Here is a 21,043-nt window from a genome sequence, read left to right as displayed (position 1 = left end):
ACCCCACCGTGCAGTGTGAGACTCCAGCATATTCTGTGACTATGTTCTGAGAAAATTTAAACAGGAGAAAATGTTGAATCTTGATAGACTGAAATGAAATACATGTTGCATCAGATGAAATTCATAGGCCACCTAATTTTCATTGTGGTTTTAGATCCAGACCTCTCTGATATGAAGAATAATGAGCCTTATGACTATAAGTTTGTGAAATGGATGACTAAACATAAGGTAATGTTTATTGTCCTTTACAAGATTGTATTATATTTTATAGTTAATTTATGAAGGAAACCTGCTAGTATGCTTTGGAATCGATCAAATATAATGTTGTTATATGATACTCCACTTGTGGCTTTTAAAAGCATTTTTCTTTTTGGAAATTATTGTGACTATTTAAAAGTATCTAGTTGCCTCTAGTGTCTATAGTACCAAAATTAATATTTGAAGTGTAATTTTCTTATTATATGTTTCTATTTTTCAGAAACTATCAGCCATCCCCGTTTCAGCATTCTGTAACTCAGAGACTAAATCACAGTTTGAGAAGTTTGTGCGATTTTGCTTCATTAAAGTAAGTTCCTTGCTCTATTGAAAACACGTATATAGTATCCTCATTTCCATTTGTAAAGCACTATTTTCTTCTGTTTCTAAAAATGATATGCTCATATGCAGTTTTTAAATTTTGGCTTATGGTTTTAAAATTAACTGCTTACCAAAATAAAATTCAACACTTTTTGAAAGAAGACAACATAATATAGACCCCTTACCACGTAATATGACAATTTCCAGCATTCACTGAAAAATTACTAGACATAGGAAAATAGAAGAAAATGTGACCTGTAGCAAAGCAAAAAATAAGTTGATAGAAATAGGCCTAAAGGTGACCCAAATCTAGAAATTAGCAGACAAGGACTTTAAACATTTGAAGTATGTTTAAGAAATTAGATGAAAACGTGGTTATAATAAGTGAACAGAGAGATTCAAACTATTAAAAAAAAAAAAAAGAACCAAGTGGAAATTCAAGAACTTAAAAGTATAATATCTGCTATGAAATACTTATAGGGATAACAGAGTATTGAAGATGACAGGAAAAAAAAACAGCCAGAGGTCAGGTGTAGTGGCTCATGCCTGTAATCCCAACATGTTGGGAGACCAAGGCGAGAGGATTGCTTGAGTCCAGGAGTTCAAGACCAGCCTGGGAAACATAATGAGATCCTGTCTTTATAAAAAAAATGTTTAATTAGCCAGGCTTGCTGGCACATGCCTATGGTACTCGCTACTCAGGAGTTTATGGTACAAGGATCGCATAAGCCCAGCAGGTCCCGGTAGAAATGTTAACTAACTTCCTATCAGAAACAATGGAGACCAGAATACAATGAAATAACATCTTCTGAGCACTGACATAAAAAAAAAAAAGCCTAGAATACTATATCTAGGAAAATATCCTTTAGAAATGAAAATGAAGTAGATATCCCTGAAGAGTGAAAGTTGAGAGATTTATCACCATCAAACTTCTCCTCCTTTTTTAAAAGGTTCCAAGTATGTTACTGCTGTTTTTAAAATGTAGTTGGTACTGAAAATAGTCTTACTAAGATCAAGACACTTTATCAACTCACTCATCTTTAAACCTAGTCAGAGTAACATAGACACTGTTTTCAACTTTTAGAGACAACCGATAGACAGACTATGCCAGACTTGCCCAGAATAGAATATAAATATTAACAACCTAACAATGTAAACATTCAATTGACTGAAATTTTAAAGAACAGTAACACTATTAATATCCATCATCTTATACTGGATTGAGAAATAGTGGTATATTATTTGAAATCTTTTTTTTTTTTTTTGAGACGGAGTCTCGCTCTGTCGCCCAGGCTGGAGTGCAGTGGCCGGATCTCAGCCCACTGCAAGCTCCGCCTCCCAGGTTTACGCCATTCTCCTGCCTCAGCCTCCCGAGTAGCTGGGACTACAGGCGCCCGCCACCTCGCCCGGCTAGTTTTTTGTATTTTTTAGTAGAGATGGGGTTTCACCATGTTAGCCAGGATGGTCTCGATCTCCTGACCTCGTGATCCGCCCGTCTCGGCCTCCCACAGTGCTGGGATTACAGGCTTGAGCCACCACGCCTGGCCTATTATTTGAAATTTTAAACAAAACTAACAGAAGAAAGAAGTAACATAGGACTTCCAGTTTTAAAATGGTAAACCCAGCCCTTCCCTAATCGCTTTTTAGAAATTATTTAAAAACAACTAAGAGAATAGAAAACAAATTCCCCAGTGTTTAAGGAAAGGTTGCTAAATACTGTGAAGGTGATAGTAGAGGGAAGATACCTAGAAAGGATCCTGCTTTTACATCTTCAAATTACAGACAAAGCCAGAAGGCAGCATACTCATTATTGAGAACAATAGAAGCAGTTGATGCACTGGCAGCAGGAACTTCTCTAGACCGTTTGGCATCGTGGAGGAAACAGGGCAAAAACATACAGTCATGTCATCCAGAAACTATGTGAGGCAGGTGGAAAGGAGACTCTGGTTGGTCTATAGATTTCCTCATTTACTCCTGTCATTTTGCTAAAAGCTATGTTGAAGCAATGCAGAAGAGATGTATTAAATTGGGGATAACCAATTTAATTATTTGGTAAGAAGTCTGGTCTAAAAGAACTCCCGCCCACTGAGTTAAATTTTACTATGTAATTTTCAACTCTATTAAATTTTACTATGAGACAAGGAGAATTTCTGCTCTTTTCTGGTGCTGCCCCAGCTTCTCCCTTATACAAATCAGCAAATCTATCTTCAAATCACAGACAAAGCCAGCAGGTAGCATGCTTATTACCCAGAACAATAGGTATAGTACATGCTTTGGCAGTGGAAGCTTACAAAGAGAATTCAATAAAAAATGATTAATAATCAAAGGGGAGGGTCCAGGTGTGGCGGCTCACACCTGTAATCTCGGCACTTTGGGAGGCCGAGGCAGGAGGATCATTTGAGGTCAGCAGTTCACAACCAGCCTGACCAACATGGTGAAACCCCATCTCTACTAAAAATACAAAAAATTGGGGTGGGTGTGGTGGCACATGCCTGTAATCTCAGTTACTCGGGAGACAGACACATGAGAATCACTTGAACCCAGGAGGCAGAGGTTGTAATGAGCTGAGATTGCTCCACTGCACTCCAGCCTGGGTGATGGAGTGAGACTCTGTCTCAAGAAATATAATAACAATAATAATAATAATAAAAGAGGAACCAACTGTGAATCTATATAGGACACTGTAAGGAAAAGAGAAAGGTACAAGGAAAAACAAGTGTTAGAGAATATTCACCCAAAAAAAAAATGTTGCCCTAGAGCAAATAAAATTAGTGCTATTTCAAATTTAAAACCTTTAAAATGAGAAATTAAAGCAGAGATTTTACGAATTCAGGGAAGATAGAGTAAGATGTTATAAGAAGATCAAATGGGAGCTATCAGAGTTCAGGTAGGAAATTGCAAAGAATAAATAAAGCTATTGGAAATTATGGTGACATTATTTGCTGAAATAATGAACACTAAAAGAACACTAAATACTTCCGTAAGGACATTAAGGATGGAGATAAGTGAACAAAAGGAAGTGGAAAGGAACAAATAATTTTTAAAATATTAGGCAGAAAAATTATTGATGCAGAGGAAAAATAAAATACGTAGAGTTGCTAGAAAAAAACAAGAGCAGAACAAATGGAACCTGGAAATAATAATAATTGTCACACAATTATTAACACTGAGATATACCTCGCTTGATATATTGGGCTTCAAAGACAATTCCTTTGAGCACCTAGACAATAAGATCAAGGCCTCCAGAGGGGCCAGGAAAGGAGGATCAGTGTGGACCCAGACTCTTCTTACATCAACAGTCAATATTGGCAGACAGTGTGGAAGTAGCTGGAAGTTTCTAGGGAAAGTGGACACACCTAACTCCACCTCTTAGAAAGGCTAAAAATAAAAGAATGACAAAACCATACCAAGAAAACAGAAACTGAAAGAAAGCAGTTTGAATTCAGAGCAAAATAGAAATGATAAAAATAAATAAATGTAAGGCAAAATTAGCACTTTGTAATATTATGGGTAAGATCCTTAGTAGTTGTTAAACTTATAAGAGTTGTCAAACTTATTTCATAGTAAGAGAAATGAAAATTAGAATTGCAAAGAAATTTTATTTTATCTCTTAGATTGGAAACAACCAAAACAACTAAAAAGTTTCATAAAACACTCTCACAAATTGAGAGTGGGAGTATAATTTGTAAAATCTCCATGGTGGTTAGTTTGAAAATTTCTATCCAGATGTGATTTCCCATACCCTTTGACCCAACAATTCTACTTCTACAAGTTTCTTGTGGATTTACTTGCACATTTTGAATGACTTGTATTCAAGAATTTTCACTGAGGCATCATTTGTAATAGCAAAATATTGTAAACAACAAAATTATTCACCAGTGGGGGCCACTTGAATAAATGATGGTACATTTACATCAACCTAAATGCCCATCGATGACAGATTGGATAAAGAAAATGTGGTACATATACACCATGGGCTACTACGCAGCCATAAAAAAGAATGAAGTCGTGTCTTTTGCAGGAACATGGGTGGAGCTGGAGCCCATTACCCTTAGTAAACTAACACAGGAACAGAAAACCAAATATCACATGTTCTCTCTTATAAGTGGGAGCCAAAAATAATGAGAACTCATGAACACAAAGAAGGGAACAACAGACACTGAGGCCTCCTTGAGGGTGGAGGTTGGGAGGAGGGAAAGGAGCAGAAAAGGTAACTATTGGTACTGTGCTTAATACCTGGGTGATGAAATAATCTGTACAACAAATCCCTGTGACATGAGTCTACCTATGTAACAAACCTTCACATGTACCCCCAAACCTGAAATAAAAGTTAAAAATAAATAAACAAGAATAATAAAAAATATACAATTTTAAAAAGAAAGATAGATGAAAATCTCTGGAAAATATATAATGAAATCCCAGTGTTGCCTCTGGAGAGAAAAACTGGGTGACTGAGGCAGATAGGTGAGAAGCTGACCTACTTTAAAACAAATATTTTGAAATGCTCTCAACCTAAGTTTCAAGAACTTTTTTCTAAACTATTTCAGAGTAAGTCGTCAACTTAATTACTGATGATGCTTCTATCACCCCCATATACTTTCTTGTGTATTCTTCACAAACAAGACATTGTCCTCCCAAACCACAATATAACCCTCAAAATCATGAAGTTAATGTTGATACTCCATCTAATCCTCAGATCCAATTTAAATGTCATTCATTGTCCCAATAATGTCCTTTTTATAACAATTTATTTAATTAATTCAGGCTAGAATCATGCATCACATTTAGTTGTCATGTCTCCTTCAAGCTAGAATGGTTTCTCAGTTTTCTTTGACTTTCATGATCTTGATACTTTTGAAAATTATCAACGAATTATTTTTAAGAAAGTACCTCAATTTAAGCTTGATGTTTCCTCATGCTCAGATTCAGGCTATACACTTCGGCAGGAAACCACAGAAGTGATGATGGTCTATCCTTTTCATTGTATCAGGTGGCACATGATTTCAATTTTCCTATTACCAGTGATGTTAACTTTAACCACCTGATTAAGGTGGTGTTTGCCAGTCTTTTCTAGCATAAAGTTACACTTTTTCTTGTTAAATAGTAAACATTTTATAGTAAGGTACTATGAAAATATTTCATATCTCATTAAGCCATTTATTAACTTATTCATATGTATCAATGTGGACTTCTGGATTTTTATTTGATAGTACAGTGGGCTAAAATTTATTATTATTATTACTTATTTTGATACTTAGATTTTCCCAGATTTGTCCACTAGTCATGTAATTACTAATTTAATCAATACTTCTGTATGGGATCAATCTCCTGTCAAAGCCACTGCGCACCCCTCACCTTCCCAGTCCCTGAGAGGATACCCTTTTCCCCGTTCAGGCTTTGACATTTTGTGCCAGGCTGCTACATTACATCTTCATCCTACCTGGGCTTTATCACCCATGCCGACCTGTCCTGTCATCCTCCTGGAGGGGTGCCCCCATCTAGGTCTCCAGTACCCCATACCAGGCCTCCACTGTCACCTACTACACAGAAGCCCTTCTTGCCCCTCTTGGGCACTGACACCATGCCAGATGCCTGCCTCACCTCATCCAGGCTCCAGCACCCTACCATACAGGTGCCTCACTTACCCCACTCAGAGTGTGACATCCTATTGCAGCCAGCACTTTCACCTCATGACACCTGTGCTAGCCACCCTGCTCACTCCACTCTGGCTGCAGTGTCCTGCACTAGGGTTGCCAAGGCTCTTCCAGCCCTATACATGGACAGCCACTTTGCTCAGCCTCACCTATTGGCTTTCAGACTGAATCATTCTGGAGGAGAGAAAAGACAAAGAAAAAGAAGTAGAGAAACAGAAGATGAACAACAGAAGGCTGGATTTTCTCTGCTTACACCTGTTTAATTTTATGCTATATGTATGAATCACCTATTCAAAAAATAAACTATTTTTCAATAATTACAACTAGGAAACCTTGAAAACAAGGGGCAGAGTAGTGTGAATGAACTAATTTTTTTGTTTAGAGCAAAGTATAGGTATAGTAGATAATATGTGAAGTTCACAAATAAGGAAATAGAAGCATAAACACATTATTAGATTTTTGGTGGTAGCCATTAGAACTAAAACCAGAAATTGCCGTAAAAGGTTATCTTGAAGGTAGAGGGAGTCATTGGAAGGGGTGGAAAAGGGGTGGAGCAGATAGCTATTATTTTTCAGTGTAAACTCTTCTGTACCCTTTGACCCATTTCTGTAATTATAATTCATTTGGTTAACTGTTTTCCTGTTTTGGGTTCTGCTTTTGCTTTTTCACTTTGAAAATTTTTCTTCACTTGAGATCAGATATTCACTTAAATCTTCATTATGTTGTATATTTAAATATTTGCTTCATCTTGAATTTATGTCTATCTGTAATAATGATGATTATTTCATTAATTTACAGAAAGACAGCACACTGGATGCTGCTGAAGAAATCATCAAGGCATGGAGTGTACAGAAGTCTTGATATGTGCAGAATGGATTAATGTTTGTTAGATGACCTAGTATGGAATTGTTACTTAGTGCTGCCACCTGCTGGATGTTAGAAGATATTTCAGTATAACTGGAATTTAAATATTTCCATTATTTTTCCAAAGCAGTTAACCCAACTCCTAACAATATTCAGGGGATCTGACCTTTTTTTTCAGTTGAAATGTATTAACACATCTTCCATGATCATTTTTTAAGAGAGTCAGCATAACATAGTGGATAAGAACTGTGAGATGTTTAACCTCTCAGTAACTTGGTTCCTTCATTATAAAATGGGAATAAAATCAGTACCTGTTTCATATGAAGGTCATTTCTGAGAATTAAATGGACTAATGTATGCAAAAGCCTGGCAAACAATAAACACTCATCTGACTTTAGCCGGTTTCATGTTTCCACCATTGTGTAAAAACTCCTAACCAGTTCCACCCCTCTACTACGTGTATTTTGTTTTGTTTACCCACCTGTAGTTCCTCCCCTTCATTTACCAATGGCCTTGAACTCTATTCAAGTTTTGCTTCATACCCCGAGTACTGCTATCATTTGCGGTGGCTTCAGGTCCACATGGATTAGCCAGGCTTTCCATACTTTGACCTCCTCACCTCTGGTGATGTTCACCTCCACTGCACTTCAGCCATCCACTGCCTTGGTCACTCCCTGAGGCTTTTATCATTCAAATCGGCTTCACCTTTTGAGATCACAAACTCATCATCTCCCACGATAATGACCTGTTCTTCCAGCTCATTATTGCTGTCTTGTGCACATGCTCTCCCTTTTATTTCTCTCTCTCTCTGTCCCCCTCACCCCCACTTCCATCTCCTTCTCTTCAGCTCTTTTCAAAATATCACTTGGCCAGGCACAGTGGCTCATGCCTGTAATCTCAGCACTTTGGGAGGCCGAGGTGGGTGGATCACTTGAAGTCAGGAGTTTGAGACCAGCTTGGCCAACATGGTGAAATCCCATGACTACTAAAAATACAAAAAAAAAAAAAAAATTAGCCAGGTGTGGTGGCATATTCCTGTAATCCCAGCTACTTGAGAGTCTGAGGCAGGAGAAATGCTCAAACCTGGGAGATAGAGTCTACAGTGAGCCAAGACTGCGCCACTGCACTCCAGCCTGGGCAACAGAGTGAAACTCCATCTCAAAAAAAAAAAAAACACTTCTTTAAACTTACTACAATTTCAAATCCACTATTTCACAAAAAATTGGTCTATGACCTTCTTTCATTAGAATCTACTAGGATCCTTATTGAAGATAGAGATTCTGGTCATCACCCAAACCTAGTGAATAACAATTTCAGGATGAAGCCCTCTAGGTGATACTTACACACATGAAAGTTTGATCATTACTGCTGTAGTTTGTAGAATCCTCCATTTTATTTCTATCCGTTTCCTTAAATCTTTATTCCCTTTCTCATCTAGCCTTGACTTCATTGTCTATCACTTCAGCCAAGATGCTTTTGCTGCCTTGAATTATTTGCACCATTGTTCTATCTCAGCTGGTCAAAAAGAGAGAGGGGTTGGAGCTCCATGCCTGTACCTGGGCTGTACATTGCACAGTTGGGCAGGTTCTAGCAACCATGAATTCACATCACTGACACGAACTAGACATAATTCTATATTCCCCTACCTTTTACCACAGCAGCAATTCCTACCATTCTCCTATATTTATGTTTTGTTTTGAGACAGAGTCTCATTCTGTTGCCAAGGCTGGGGTGCAGTGCCGCAATCTCAGCTCACTGCAACCTCCGCCCCCCAGGTTCAAGCAATTCTCACGCCTCAGCCATCCATATAGCTGGGATTACAAATGTGCGCCACCACACCTGGCTAATTTTTGTATATTTAGTAGAGACAGGTTTCACCATGTTGGCCAGCCTGGTCTCAAACTCCTGGCCTCAAGTGATTCGCCCGCCTCAGCCTCCCAAAGTGCTGGAATTACAGGCATGAGCCACCACCTCCAGCTGATTCTCCTATTTTTAATAACAAAAATATTGTACCTCCATTCTCACCTCAAAGCCTACCACCAGTATCATGATTAAATCATAGCAAATGACTTCAGCCCCACTTCTGTGAAAAATATAATGAAAAAACTAGCTACCAAACCAGCACTTCCAACTAGGATCGTACCAGTAAGTCTGTGACTTGTCTGCGTCATCATCCATCCTTCCTTCTCTCCAGTTATAATGGTCATTCATCCTTTGATTTGTCCAAGGCCGACAGGTTAGGGGTGGCAGTAGAGTAAGGAGGACTTGGTTAAAAATTACCAGGCCCAGCCATCTAGAAGGAAGCTCAGGACCCCAAGAGCCAACAATTCTGTAGCAACAGAAATCCCATGGCATATGTTTAGCTTGTCCACTCTTGTTGGGAGCTTGACAAAACATTCACCAGGATTTAAAGCAGCTTTTTGCAGCCCTGGGCTTGTCTAATGCTAATTCCACTGCCTCTGCTCTGGATCTTGTTTCCTCACACACTCTCAGAATTGGCTCAGTCTATGCTCTTGGACCTCCAGTCTCTACCGGTTCCTTTCTTCAGAAGTGGGACATGTTCAAATCTCTGCCATCCTAGAAAATTCTTTCACTGATTGATTCTATCTACTAACTTCCTATGTCTTCCTATTCAGGGCAAAATTCCTTCCATCTTTCCTCTCTCTCCTCCTCCTCCCTCCTTTCCTTCTTTCCTTTGTTCCTATCTTCTTTACTTCTTCCCTCTCTGCCTCCCTCCTTCCCCTACTTTTTCCCTCCCTCCTCTCTTTTCCCTTTTTCCTTCTTCTCCTTCCTTCCACAAGTATCACTTGAACTCCTACTACGTGCCAGGCACTCTTGTAGGCACTTAGTATACATCAGTGAATAAAAATTAAAGATTCCTCCTCTAGGGCTTTTCATCTAGCCAGGGGAGGGAGATTAAGTCATAAACATAATAAAATATATTGTATGTAAATTTATACCTAATTATATGAAGAAAAGAAGTAGAGCAAGATAAAGGGGGATGACTGTTACAGAAGCAAATTGAAATTACAATAGTGTGGTCAGAAAAGGTCTTATGGAGACGACATGGAAGCAGATTTAAAGGAGGGAAGGGAGACAGGCTTGTGCAGATCTTGGGGAGAACATTCCCAGCAGAAGGACTAGACAGTGCAGTGCTTCTAAGACAGGAGGGTGCTTGGCATGTTTGGTGAGTAACTAAAAGTCTGGTATGATTGGATGGAATAACCAAGGGGGAGAGTAGTAGGTATTACATCAGAGAAGTAACATAGGACCTCAAGGACTATTGTAAGGATGATGGCTTAATCCAGAGAATCAGGGTGTTTTTCTGTTCTTTTTAATATGTAAAATAATGCCAGCTGGGTGCCGTGGCTCCCACGGGTAATCCCAGCACTTTGGGATGCTGAGACAGGAGGATCACTTGAGGTTAGGAGTTCAAAACCAGCCTGGGCAACATAGTGAGACCTTATCTCCACCGACAAGAATTTAAAAATTATCCAGGCATGTTGGTGTGCTCCCGTAGTCCCAGCTACTACTTGGGAGACTGAGCGGGCAGGATTGCTTGAACCGAACCCAGGAGGTCAAGGCTGCAGTGAGCTGTGATGACACCACTGCACTCCAGCCTGGGCAACAAAGCAAGACCCTCTCTCAAAATAATAATAGTAATAATGTCTATTGCAGCATTGTAAATAATTACTCCAAATGGGAAACAACCAAAATATCCATCAATAGTCTAATAATTTAGGGGGTCTATTCATACAGTGGAATATCATATAGCAACGAAAATCAACAAAGTACAGCTACACACAGTGTTGAATTTCATCAACACTGTTGTCATAGGGTTTCTTCACAGTGCCTTCAAAGAATCAGCTAGCACTCTCCGTAGACAGTATTCTGTAATGCTAGAATCTAGTGCTGTGATCATTGAAGCTTTGCATGTCAGCCTCAACCTCGGGGCTTCTGGAATTTCTGTGTGCACCCTAGAGTGAGGGTTTCCACAGTTTGGGCCAACAGCCCTAAGAAAGGGAAGTTAGGAATTCCCTTTCTCTCCATATTGCTGCATGGGCATGTAGGACTAGTAAGTATACTTAGAGTCTGAATATATATTTACTCTTTTTTCTTCTCTTAATTTTAGTGTCCGAGTGAGGGCTATTAGTTCTGCCAGCTGAGCACTAGTTCCTGGAGTGAGGGGATTACTTCTAAGTATTCCATTATCACTGACCACTGCATACCCCACGTTTCAAAGTCCTTTTTCTACAAAGGAATTTCCATCAGTACACAAGTTGAGGTCGGGATCAGTCAAGGGAACCTCTAGAAGGTCCCCTCAAGTGGCGCAGGTTTGAGCAATTACTTGTTGACAGTTATGTTCCATTTTTTTCTTCACTATCTGGAAGAAATGTGACTGCATTAAGAACTGCGTAGTCACAGCACTGGTCCTTCAAGTAATAGAGCCTGATACTTAAGCAAACAGTTGTCTGACAGCCACAAGTCTCCTTTAGCAGTGAGTATGCCATTCACATCATGAGATGTCCACACAGTCAGATCTCTTCCCTGTATCATTTTAACTGCTTCAGATACTAAGACGGCTACTGCTGCCACTACCAGTAAACAATGATGCCAACCCTTTGCCAATACATCAATTTCCTTACTCAGGTATGCCACAGGTTACAAGCTGGTCCCTCGGGCCTGTGTAAGGACTCCTAGAGCTTTTCCTGTTTTTTTCTGTGACATATAAAGAAAAGTCTTGCCCTGTTGGCAAGCTTAACACTGGGGCTTGGGTTCGGGCCTTCTTTAGGGCCTGGAAAGCCGCTTCTGCTTCAGGTGTCCATCTCACGAAATGGGTATTGGCTTTCTGAGTTTCCTTAATTAGTGTATATAACGGTCTGGCTATTTCACTGTACCTGGGAATCCATATTCAGCAGAAGCTTATTATGCCAAGGAATCCTCTTAGTTGCTTTAGTGTTTTGGGATGAGGATAAGCCAGTATAGGCTGGACACATTACTCACTGGTGCCTTTGGATAATTTTGGCCCTAAGTATTTAACCTGCTGTGAGCAGAGCAGAGCCTTTGGTTTGGAAAACTTGTAGCCACAGGTGGCGAGGAAATTTAAGAGTGCTTGGGTGGCTTGATGGCACAAGGTTTCTGAACGGGTGGCTAAAATTAAATCACCATGTACTGAAGGACAAGAGTGTCCAGATACGAGAACTGGCTCAAGTCTTGGGCTAATGCCTGGCCAAATAGATGGGGGCTATCCCTGAACCCTTGGGGTAAAACAGTCCAGGTGAGTTGAGACATTGGGTTCAAAGGATCTTCAAAGGCAAACAAGAATTGAGAGTCAGGATGTACAGGGATGCAGAAAAAGGCATCCTTAAGGTCCAGGACTGTAAACCACTCTGCTTCCTCTGGTATTTGGGAAAACAGAGTCTAAGGGTTAGGTACAGCTGGGTATAGAGGAAAAACAGCCTCATTGATAATCCTGAGATCCTGCACTAACCTCCACTGTCCGTTGGGTTTCTGTACTCCTAAAACTGGACTATTACACGGGCTATTGCATGGTTTTACCAGGCCTTGGACTTTTAGTCCTTAACAATCCTTTGGAGGCCTTGTTGGGACTCGGGTCTAAAGGGGTACTGCCTTTGGTAGGGAAAGTAGGCGGAATCCTTTAGTTTAACTTGAACAGGATGGGCATTCTTTGTTCGTCCATATTGTCCTTCTGTTGCCCAGACTTCAGGATTAATTCCTTCCTCAAGCAGGGGACAACAAACGGGCATTCCTTCTCCTATGTTCAGGTGTATAATGGCCCCTGCTTTTGCTAGAATGTCCCTCCCTAACAAGGGAGTGGGGCTTTCAGGCATAATTAGAAAAGCATGTGAAAAGAGTAAAGCTCCCCAGTCACAACTTAGTGGCTGGGAGAAGTATCTAGTGACTGGCTGTCCTAGGACCCCTCGGATAGTGACAGATCTGGAGGACAGTTGTCTGGGACAGGAGAGTAAGACTGAGAAGGACAGTCAGTGTCCAGGAGACAGTTAACCTCCTGGCCTTCAATGGTCAAGCATACCCAGGGCTCTGTGATGGTGATGGCATGGGCTGGCACTTGCCCCGGGCACCCTCAGCCCTGCTGCTGGATCATCTGGTTAGTGGCTTCTGACTCAGGGGACCTTCGTCCACTGGGGCAGTGGGCCTTCCAGTGATTCCCTTGACATGAGGGGCATGGACGAGGGGGAGGCTTACTTCTACTTTGACAATCTTTTTTAAAGTGTCCTTGTAGACCGCACTGGAAGCAAGCCATATTAGGCATTTGATTTGCCCAACTGTTCTCTTTTCCAGAGCCTCTGAAGTCCGCTTGCCTGAGGGCCATGACTAAAACGGTGGCCTTTTTTTTTTTTTTATCCTGTTCTGCCTGCTCCTCCTGATCTCTATTATAAAAAACCAAGGTTGCCAAGTTCAATGGGGTTTCTAAGTTTTGCTCCAGGCCTAAGGTGGACTTCTGAAGTTTTTGTCTACAGCTGACTGAGTGATAAATTTATCTTTTAAGATTAGTTGGCCTTCAATAGAGTCAGGTGACAGGGAGGTATGCTTCCTCAATGCCTCCCTCAGACTCTCCAGAAAGGCAGTAGGATTTTATATATACTTTGAGGTCTAGGGTACATGTGCACAACATGCAGGTTTGTTACATATGTATACATGTGCCATGTTGGTGTGCTGCACCCATTAACTCGTCATTTACATTAGGTATATCTCCTAATGCTATCCCTCCCCCCTCCCCCCACCCCACAACAGGCCCCAGTATGTGATGTACCCCTTCCTGTGTCCAGGTGTTCTCATTGTTTAATTCCCACCTATGAGTGAGAACATGCGGTGTTTGTTTTTTTGTCCTTACAATAGTCTGCTAAGAATGATGGTTTCCAGCTTCATCCATGTCCCTACAAAGGACATGAACTCATCATTTTTTACGGCTGTATAGCATTCCATGGTGTATATGTGCCACATTTTCTTAATCCAGTCTATCATGGATGGACATTTGGGTTGGTTCCAAGTCTTTGTTTGCTATTGTGAATAGTGCCACAATAAACATACATGTGCATGTGTCTTTATAGCAGCATGATTTATAATCCTTCAGGTGTATATCCAGTAATGGGATGGCTGAGTCAAATGGTATTTCTAGTTCTAGATCCCTGAGGAATCGCCACACTGCCTTCCACAATGGTTGAACTAGTTTACAGTCCCACCAACAGTGTAAAAGTGTTGCTATTTCTCCACATCCTCTCCAGCACCTGTTGTTTCCTGACTTTTTAATAATCGCCACTCTAACTGGTGTGAGATGGTATCTCATTGTGGTTTTGATTTGCATTTCTCTGATGGCCAGTGATGATGAGCATTTTTTCATGTGTCTGTTGGCTGCATAAATGTCTTCTTTTGAGAAGTGTCTGTTCATATTGTTTGCCCACTTTTTGATGGGGTTATTTGTTTTTTTCTTGTAAATTTGTTTCTCCCATTCTGTAGGTTGCCTGTTCACTCTGATGGTAGTTTCTTTTGCTCTGAAGAAGTTCTTTAGTTTAATTAGATCCCATTTGTCAATTTTGGCTTTTGTTGCCATTGCTTTTGGTGTTTTAGACATGAAGTCCTTGCCCATGCCTATGTCCGGAATGGTATTGCCTATGTTTTCTTCTAGGGATTTTATGGTTTTAGGTCTAACATTTAAGTCTTTAATCTATCTTGAATTAATGTTTGTACAAGGTGTAAGGAAGAGATCCAGGTTCAGCTTTCTACATATGGCTAGCCAGTTTTCCCAGCACCATTTGTTAAACAGGGAATCTTTTCCCCATTTCTTGTTTTTGTCAGTTTTGTCAAAGATCAGATAGTTGTAGATGTGTAGTATTATTTCTGAGGGCTCTGTTCTGTTCCTTTGGTCTATATCTCTGTTTTGGTACCAGTACCATGCTGGTTACATTTTGGTTACTGTAGCCTTGTAGTATAGTTTGAAGTCAGGTAGCGTGATGCCTCCAGCTTTGTTCTTTTGGTTTAGGATTGACTTGGCAATGCAGGCTCTTTTTTGGTTCCATAAGAACTTTAAAGTAGTTTTTTCTAATTCTGTGAAGAAAGTCATTGGTAGCTTGTTGGGGATGGCATTGAATCTATAAATTACCTTGCGCAGTATAGCCATTTTCACAATATTGATTCTTCCTATCCATGAGCAAGGAATGTTCTTCCATTTGTTTGTATCCTCTTTTACTTTGTTGAGCGATGGTTTGTAGTTCTTCTTGAAGAGGTCTTTCATATCCCTTAAGTTGGATTCCTAGGTATTTTATTCTCTTTGAAGCAACTGTGAATGGGAGTTCACTCATGATTTGGCTCTCTGTTTGTCTGTTATTGGTGTACAGCAATGCTTGTGATTTTTGTACATTGATTTTGTATTCTGAGACTTTGCTGAAGTTGCTTATCAGCTTAAGGAGATTTTGGGCTGAGATGATGGGGTTTTCTAGATATACAAACATGTCATCTGCAAACAGGCACAATTTGACTTCCTCTTTTTCTAATTGAACACCCTTTATTTCTTTCTCCTGTCTGATGGCCCTGGCCAGAACTTCCAACATTATGTTAAATAAGAGTGGTGAGAGAGGGCATCCCTGTCTGGTGCCAGTTTTCAAAGGGAATGCTTCCAGTTGTTGGCCATTCAGTATGATATTGGCTGTGGGTTTGTCATAAATAGCTCTTATTATTTTGAGATACGTCTCATCAATACCTAATTTATTGAGAGTTTTTAGCATGAAGCGTTGATGAATTTTGTCAAAGGCCTTTTCTACATCTATTGAGATAATCATGTGGTTTTTGTCTTTGGTTCTGTTTATATGCTGGATTATGTTTATTGATTTGCGTATGTTGAACCAGCTTTGCATCCCAGGGATGAAGCCCAGTTGATCATGGTGGATAAGCTTTTTGATTTGTTGCTGGATTCAGTTTGCCAGTATTTTATTGAGGATTTTTGCATCGATGTTCATCAGGGATATTGGTCTAAAATTCTCTTTTTTCATTGTGTCTCTGTCAGGCTTTGGTATCAGGATGATGCTGGCCTCATAAAATGAGTTAGGGATGATTCCCTCTTTTTCTATTAATTGGAATAGTTTCAGAAGGAATGGTACCAGCTCCTCCTTGTACTTCTGGTAGAATTCAGCTGTGAATCCGTCTGGTCCTGGACTTTTTTTGATTGATAGGCTCTTAATTATCAGCTCAATTTCAGAGCCTGTTATTGGTCTGCTCAGAGATTCAACTTCTTCCTGGCTTAGTCTTGGGAGGGTGTATGTGTCCAGGAATTTATCCATTTCTTCTAGATTTTCTAGTTTATTTGCATAGAGGTGTTTATAGTATTCTCTGATGGTAGTTTGTATTTCTGTGGGATCGGTGGTGATATCCCCTTCATCATTTTTTTATTGCGTCTATTTGATTCTTCTCTCTTTTCGTCTTTATTAGTCTTGCTAGCGGTCTGTCAATTTTGTTGGTCTTTTCAAAAAACCAGTTCCTGGATTCATTGATTTTTTGAAGGGTTTTTTGTGTCTCTATCTCCTTCAGTTCTGCTCTGATCTTAGTTATTTCTTGCCTTCTGCTAGCTTTTGAATGTGTTTGCTCTTGCTTCTTTAGTTCTTTTAATTGTGACGTTAAGGTGTCAGTTTTGGATCTTTCCTGCTTTCTCTTGTGGGCATTTAGTGCTATAAAATTCCCTCTACATACTGCTTTAAATGTATCCCAGTGATTCTGGTATGTTGTCTCTTTGATCTCGTTGGTTTCAAAGACATCTTTATTTCTGCCTTCATTTTGTTATGTACCCAGTAGTCATTCAGGATCTGGTTGTTCAGTTTCCATGTAGTTGAGTGGTTTTGAGTGAGTTTCTTAATCCTGAGTTCTAGTTTGATTGCACTGTGGTCTGAGAGACGGTTTGTTAAAATTTCTGTTCTTTTACATTTGCTGAGGAGTGCTTTACCTCCAACTATGTGGTCAATTTGGAATAAGTGCAGTGTGGTGCTGAGAAGAATGTATATTCTGTTGATTTAGAGTGGAGAGTTCTGGAGATGTCTATTACGTCCGCTTGGTGCAACACTGAGTACAATTCCTGGATATCTTTGTTAACTTTCTGCCTCGTTGATCTGTCTAATGTTGACAGTGGGGTCTTAAAGTCTCCCGTTATTATTGTGTGGGAGTCTAAGTCTCTTTGTAGGTCTCCAAGGACTTGCTTTATGAATCTGGGTGCTCCCGTATTGCGTGCATATGTATTTAGGATACTTGGCTCTTCTTCTTGAATTGATCCCTTTACCATTATGCAATAGCCTTGTCTCTTTCAATCTTTGTTGGTTTAAAGTCTGTTTTATCAGAGACCAGGATTGCAACCCCTTCTTTTTTTTTGTCTTCCATTTGCTTGGTAGATCTTCCTCCATCCCTTTATTTTGAGCCTATGTGTGTCCCTGCATGTGAGATGCGTTTCCTGAATACACCCCACTGATGGGTCTTGACTCTTTCCAGTTTGCCAGTCCATGTCTTTTAATTGGAGCATTTAGCTCATTTACATTTAAGGTTAATATTGTTATGTGTGAATTTGATCCCGACACCATGATGTTAGCTGGTTATTTTGCTTGTTAGTTGATGCAGTTTCTTCCTAGCACTGATGGTCTTTACAATTTGGCATGTTTTTGCAGTGGCTGGTACTGGTTGTTCCTTTCCATGTTTAGTGCTTCCTTCAGGATCTCTTGTAGGGCAGGCCTGGTGGTGACAAAATCTCTAAGCATTTGCTTGTCTGTAAAGGATTTTATTTCTCCTTCACTTATGAAGCTTAGTTTGACGAATATGAAATTCTGGGTTGAAAATTCTTTTCTTTAAGAATGTTGAATATTGGCCCCCACTCTCCTCTGGCTTGTAGAGTTTCTGCCGAGAGATCTGCTGTTAGTCTGATGAGCTTCCCTTTGTGGGTAACCCGACCTTTCTCTCTGGCTGTCCTTAACATATTTTTCCTCATTTTAACTTTGGTGAATCTGACAATTACGTGTTTTGGAGTTGCTCTTCTCAAGGAGTATCTTTGTGGCGTCTCTGTAGTTTCTGAATTTGAATGTTGGCCTGCCTTGCTAGGTTGGGGAAGTTCTGGATAATATTCTGAAGAGTGTTTTCCAACTTGGTTCCATTCTCCCCATCACTTTCAGGTATACCAATCAGACATAGATTTGGTCTTTTCACATAGTCCCATATGTCTTGGAGGCTTTGTTTGTTTCTTTTTATTCTTTTTTCTCTAAACTTCTCTTTTCGCTTCATTTCATTCATTTGATCTTCCATCTCTGATACCCTTTCTTCCAGTTGATTGAATTGGCTACTGAAACTTGTGCATTTGTCACGTAGTTCTCATGCCATGGTTTTCAGCTCCATCAGGTCCTTTAAGGACTTCTCTGCATTGGTTATTCTAGTTAGCCATTTGTCTAATCTTTTTTCAAGGTTTTTAACTTCTTTCTGATGGGTTCGAACTTATTCCTTTAGCTCAGAGAAGTTTGATCATCTGAAGTCTTCTTCTCTCAACTCGTCAAAGTCCTTCTCCATCCAGCTTTGTTCCATTGCTGGGGAGGAGCTGCATTCCTTTGGAGGAGGAGAAGCACTCTGATTTTTAGAATTTTCAGTTTTTCTGCTCTGGTTTCTCCCCATCTTTGTGGCTTTATCTACCTTTGGTCTTTGGTGATGGCAACATATAGATGGGGTTTTGGTGTGGATGTCCTTTCTGTTTGTTGGTTTTCCTTCCTTTTTTTTTTTTTTTTTTTTTTGAGGCAGAGTCTCGCTCTGTCGCCCAGACTGGAGTGCAGTGGCGCAATCTCGGCTCACTGCAAGCGCCGCCTCCTGGGTTCACGCCATTCTCCTGCCTCAGCCTCCCGAGTAGCTGGGACTACAGGCGCCTGCCACCTCGCCCGGCTAGTTTTTTGTATTTTTAGTAGAGACGGGGTTTCACCATGTTAGCCAGGATGGTCTCAATCTCCTGACCTTGTGATCCGCTCGTCTCGGCCTCCCAAAGTGCTGGGATTACAGGCTTGAGCCACTGCGCCCGGCCTGTTAGTTTTCCTTCTAACAGTCAGGACCCTCAGCTGTAGGTCTGTTGGAGTTTGCTGGAGGTCCACTCCAGACCCTGTTTGCCTGGGTATCACCAGCGGAGGCTGCAGAACAGCAAATGTTGCTGAACAGAAAATGTTGCTGCCTGATTGTTCCTCTGGAAGTCTCATAGGGGTACCTGGCTGTGTGAAGTGTTGGTCTGTCCCTACTGGGGGGTGCCTCCCAGTTAGGCTACTCAGGGGTGAGGGACCCACTTGAGGAGGCAGTTCTCAGATCTCAAACTCCGTGCTGGGAGAACCACTACTCTCTTCAAAGCTGTCAGACAGGGATATTAAGTTTGCAGAGGTTTCTGCTGCCTTTTATTTGGCTATGCCCTGCCCCCAGAGGTGGAGTCTATAGAGGCAGGCAGGCCTCCTTGAGCTGTGGTGGGCTCCACCCAGTTCGAGCTTCCTGGCCACTTTGTTTACCTACTCAAGCCTCAGCAATGGCAGGCACTCCTCCCCCAGGCTTGCTGCTGCCTTGCAGTTCGATCTCAGACTGCTGTGATAGCAGTGAGTGAGGCTCCATGGGGGTGGGACCCTCTGAGCCAGGTGCGAGATATTATCTCCTGGTGTGCCGTTTGCTAAGACCATTGGAAAAGTGCAGTATTAGGGTGGGGTGACCTGATTTTCCAGGTGCCGTCTATGTCACTGCTTTGCTTGGCTAGAAAAGGGAATTCCCTGACGCCTTGTGCTTCCCAGTGCTTCACCCTGCTTCGGCTCACCCTCGGTGGGCTGCACCCACTGTCTGACAAGGCCCAGTGAGATGAACTCGGTAGCGCAGTTGGAAATGCAGAAATCACCCGTCTTCTGCATTGCTCAAGCTGGGAGCTGTAGACTGGAGCTGTTCCTATTTGGCCATCTTGGAACCGCCTCTCCGGCAGTGGGATTTTCTTCCCTTCCCTGTGTTATAGTGGACATCATTGAATAATTCATAGGCTTCTTCCTAGTTTTCCTTAGTCCTTCTAGCATGCAAGTTAGCAAATGTCTGTGGCACCAATCTCCAAGTTCTGATTCTGTGTCCCAGTGAGGGTGTACACTGGGAACTGCCTGCTGGCCTGCGGGGAATTGTTCTCTTTCCTCTGTTGTCATCCTATCATTGACCTGACTGAGACACCAGAGATCGCCAAACTCTCGGGCTGCAGTTATGGCAGCACTTCTCTCATGTGGGGTTAATATCTGATTTAGCAGTAACATTTTATCTCTCCATGTCAGATCAAAGGATTGTCCTAACCCTTGTAAAACATCAATATAGCCAATCAGGGTTATCTGAGAATTTACCTAGGTCTATTTTAATTTGCTTTAAGTCTGAGAGAGAAAAGGGTACATGCACTCTGGCTGGGCCAAATTCTCCTCCTCCTACTGCTTGGAGGGGGCATAATCGGGGAATACTGGCACTCTTTAGTTCATAGTTTACCCCTTGTCCATCTCCTTTGGGACCATTTGGGTTGAAGGGGGGTCCTTATTAGTTGGGGAAAGAGTCAGGGGGACACTGGGGTAGGGAGGGTTACCTCACTCTGAGGGCTTCCTGTAGAGCATAAATCACACTTTTTACATAATTGCGAGTTGTCTCTTAATGAAAAGAAAGTTTGTACATATGGCACTTCACTCCATTTGCCTTCTTTTCTACAAAAGAGGTCTATGTTTGGACGAACGGAGGCAAGATGGTGCACTTCCGGGTTCTTCATCCCCCCCCAACTTTTCCCGCGCGCGCGAAAATGCAGCCGACGCCCGGGAAGGTGCAGACCAACTGGGCATGCGCCAGGTGACGTCAATCTGAAGAGACCAAGATTTACCTGGTCGCACCTGCGGAACGCCCCCGGACACGCCCGTGCCCCGCCTATC

The 21,043-nt window shown here is 41.2% G+C and overlaps 1 protein-coding gene across 3 annotated transcripts in view; it reads left to right on the top strand.

Annotated features, from left to right (window-relative positions):
* KYAT3 (kynurenine aminotransferase 3) overlaps nt 1–7,497 on the top strand; it is a 63,341-nt gene extending 55,844 nt beyond the window's left edge. For 2 of the 3 annotated variants that reach the window (XM_033225509.1, XM_033225511.1), the window contains 3 exons: nt 155–228; nt 479–565; nt 7,029–7,495. In XM_033225509.1, the coding sequence (XP_033081400.1) occupies nt 155–228; nt 479–565; nt 7,029–7,091 (224 nt within the window). In that variant the 3' untranslated portion in view covers nt 7,092–7,495. Of the gene's footprint in view, nt 1–154; nt 229–478; nt 566–7,028 lie in introns of all 3 variants that reach the window. The other variant, XM_033225510.1, reaches the window with a different exon arrangement.
* Nucleotides 7,498–21,043: the final 13,546 nt, after the last annotated feature.

This window comes from Trachypithecus francoisi, unplaced genomic scaffold (genome assembly GCF_009764315.1).
Source record: "Trachypithecus francoisi isolate TF-2019V2 unplaced genomic scaffold, Tfra_2.0 Lachesis_group12, whole genome shotgun sequence".
Lineage (NCBI taxonomy): Eukaryota > Metazoa > Chordata > Mammalia > Primates > Cercopithecidae > Trachypithecus > Trachypithecus francoisi.
The sequence above is the reverse complement of the archived record's forward strand: the minus strand, read 5'-3'. Positions and strand labels throughout refer to the sequence as shown.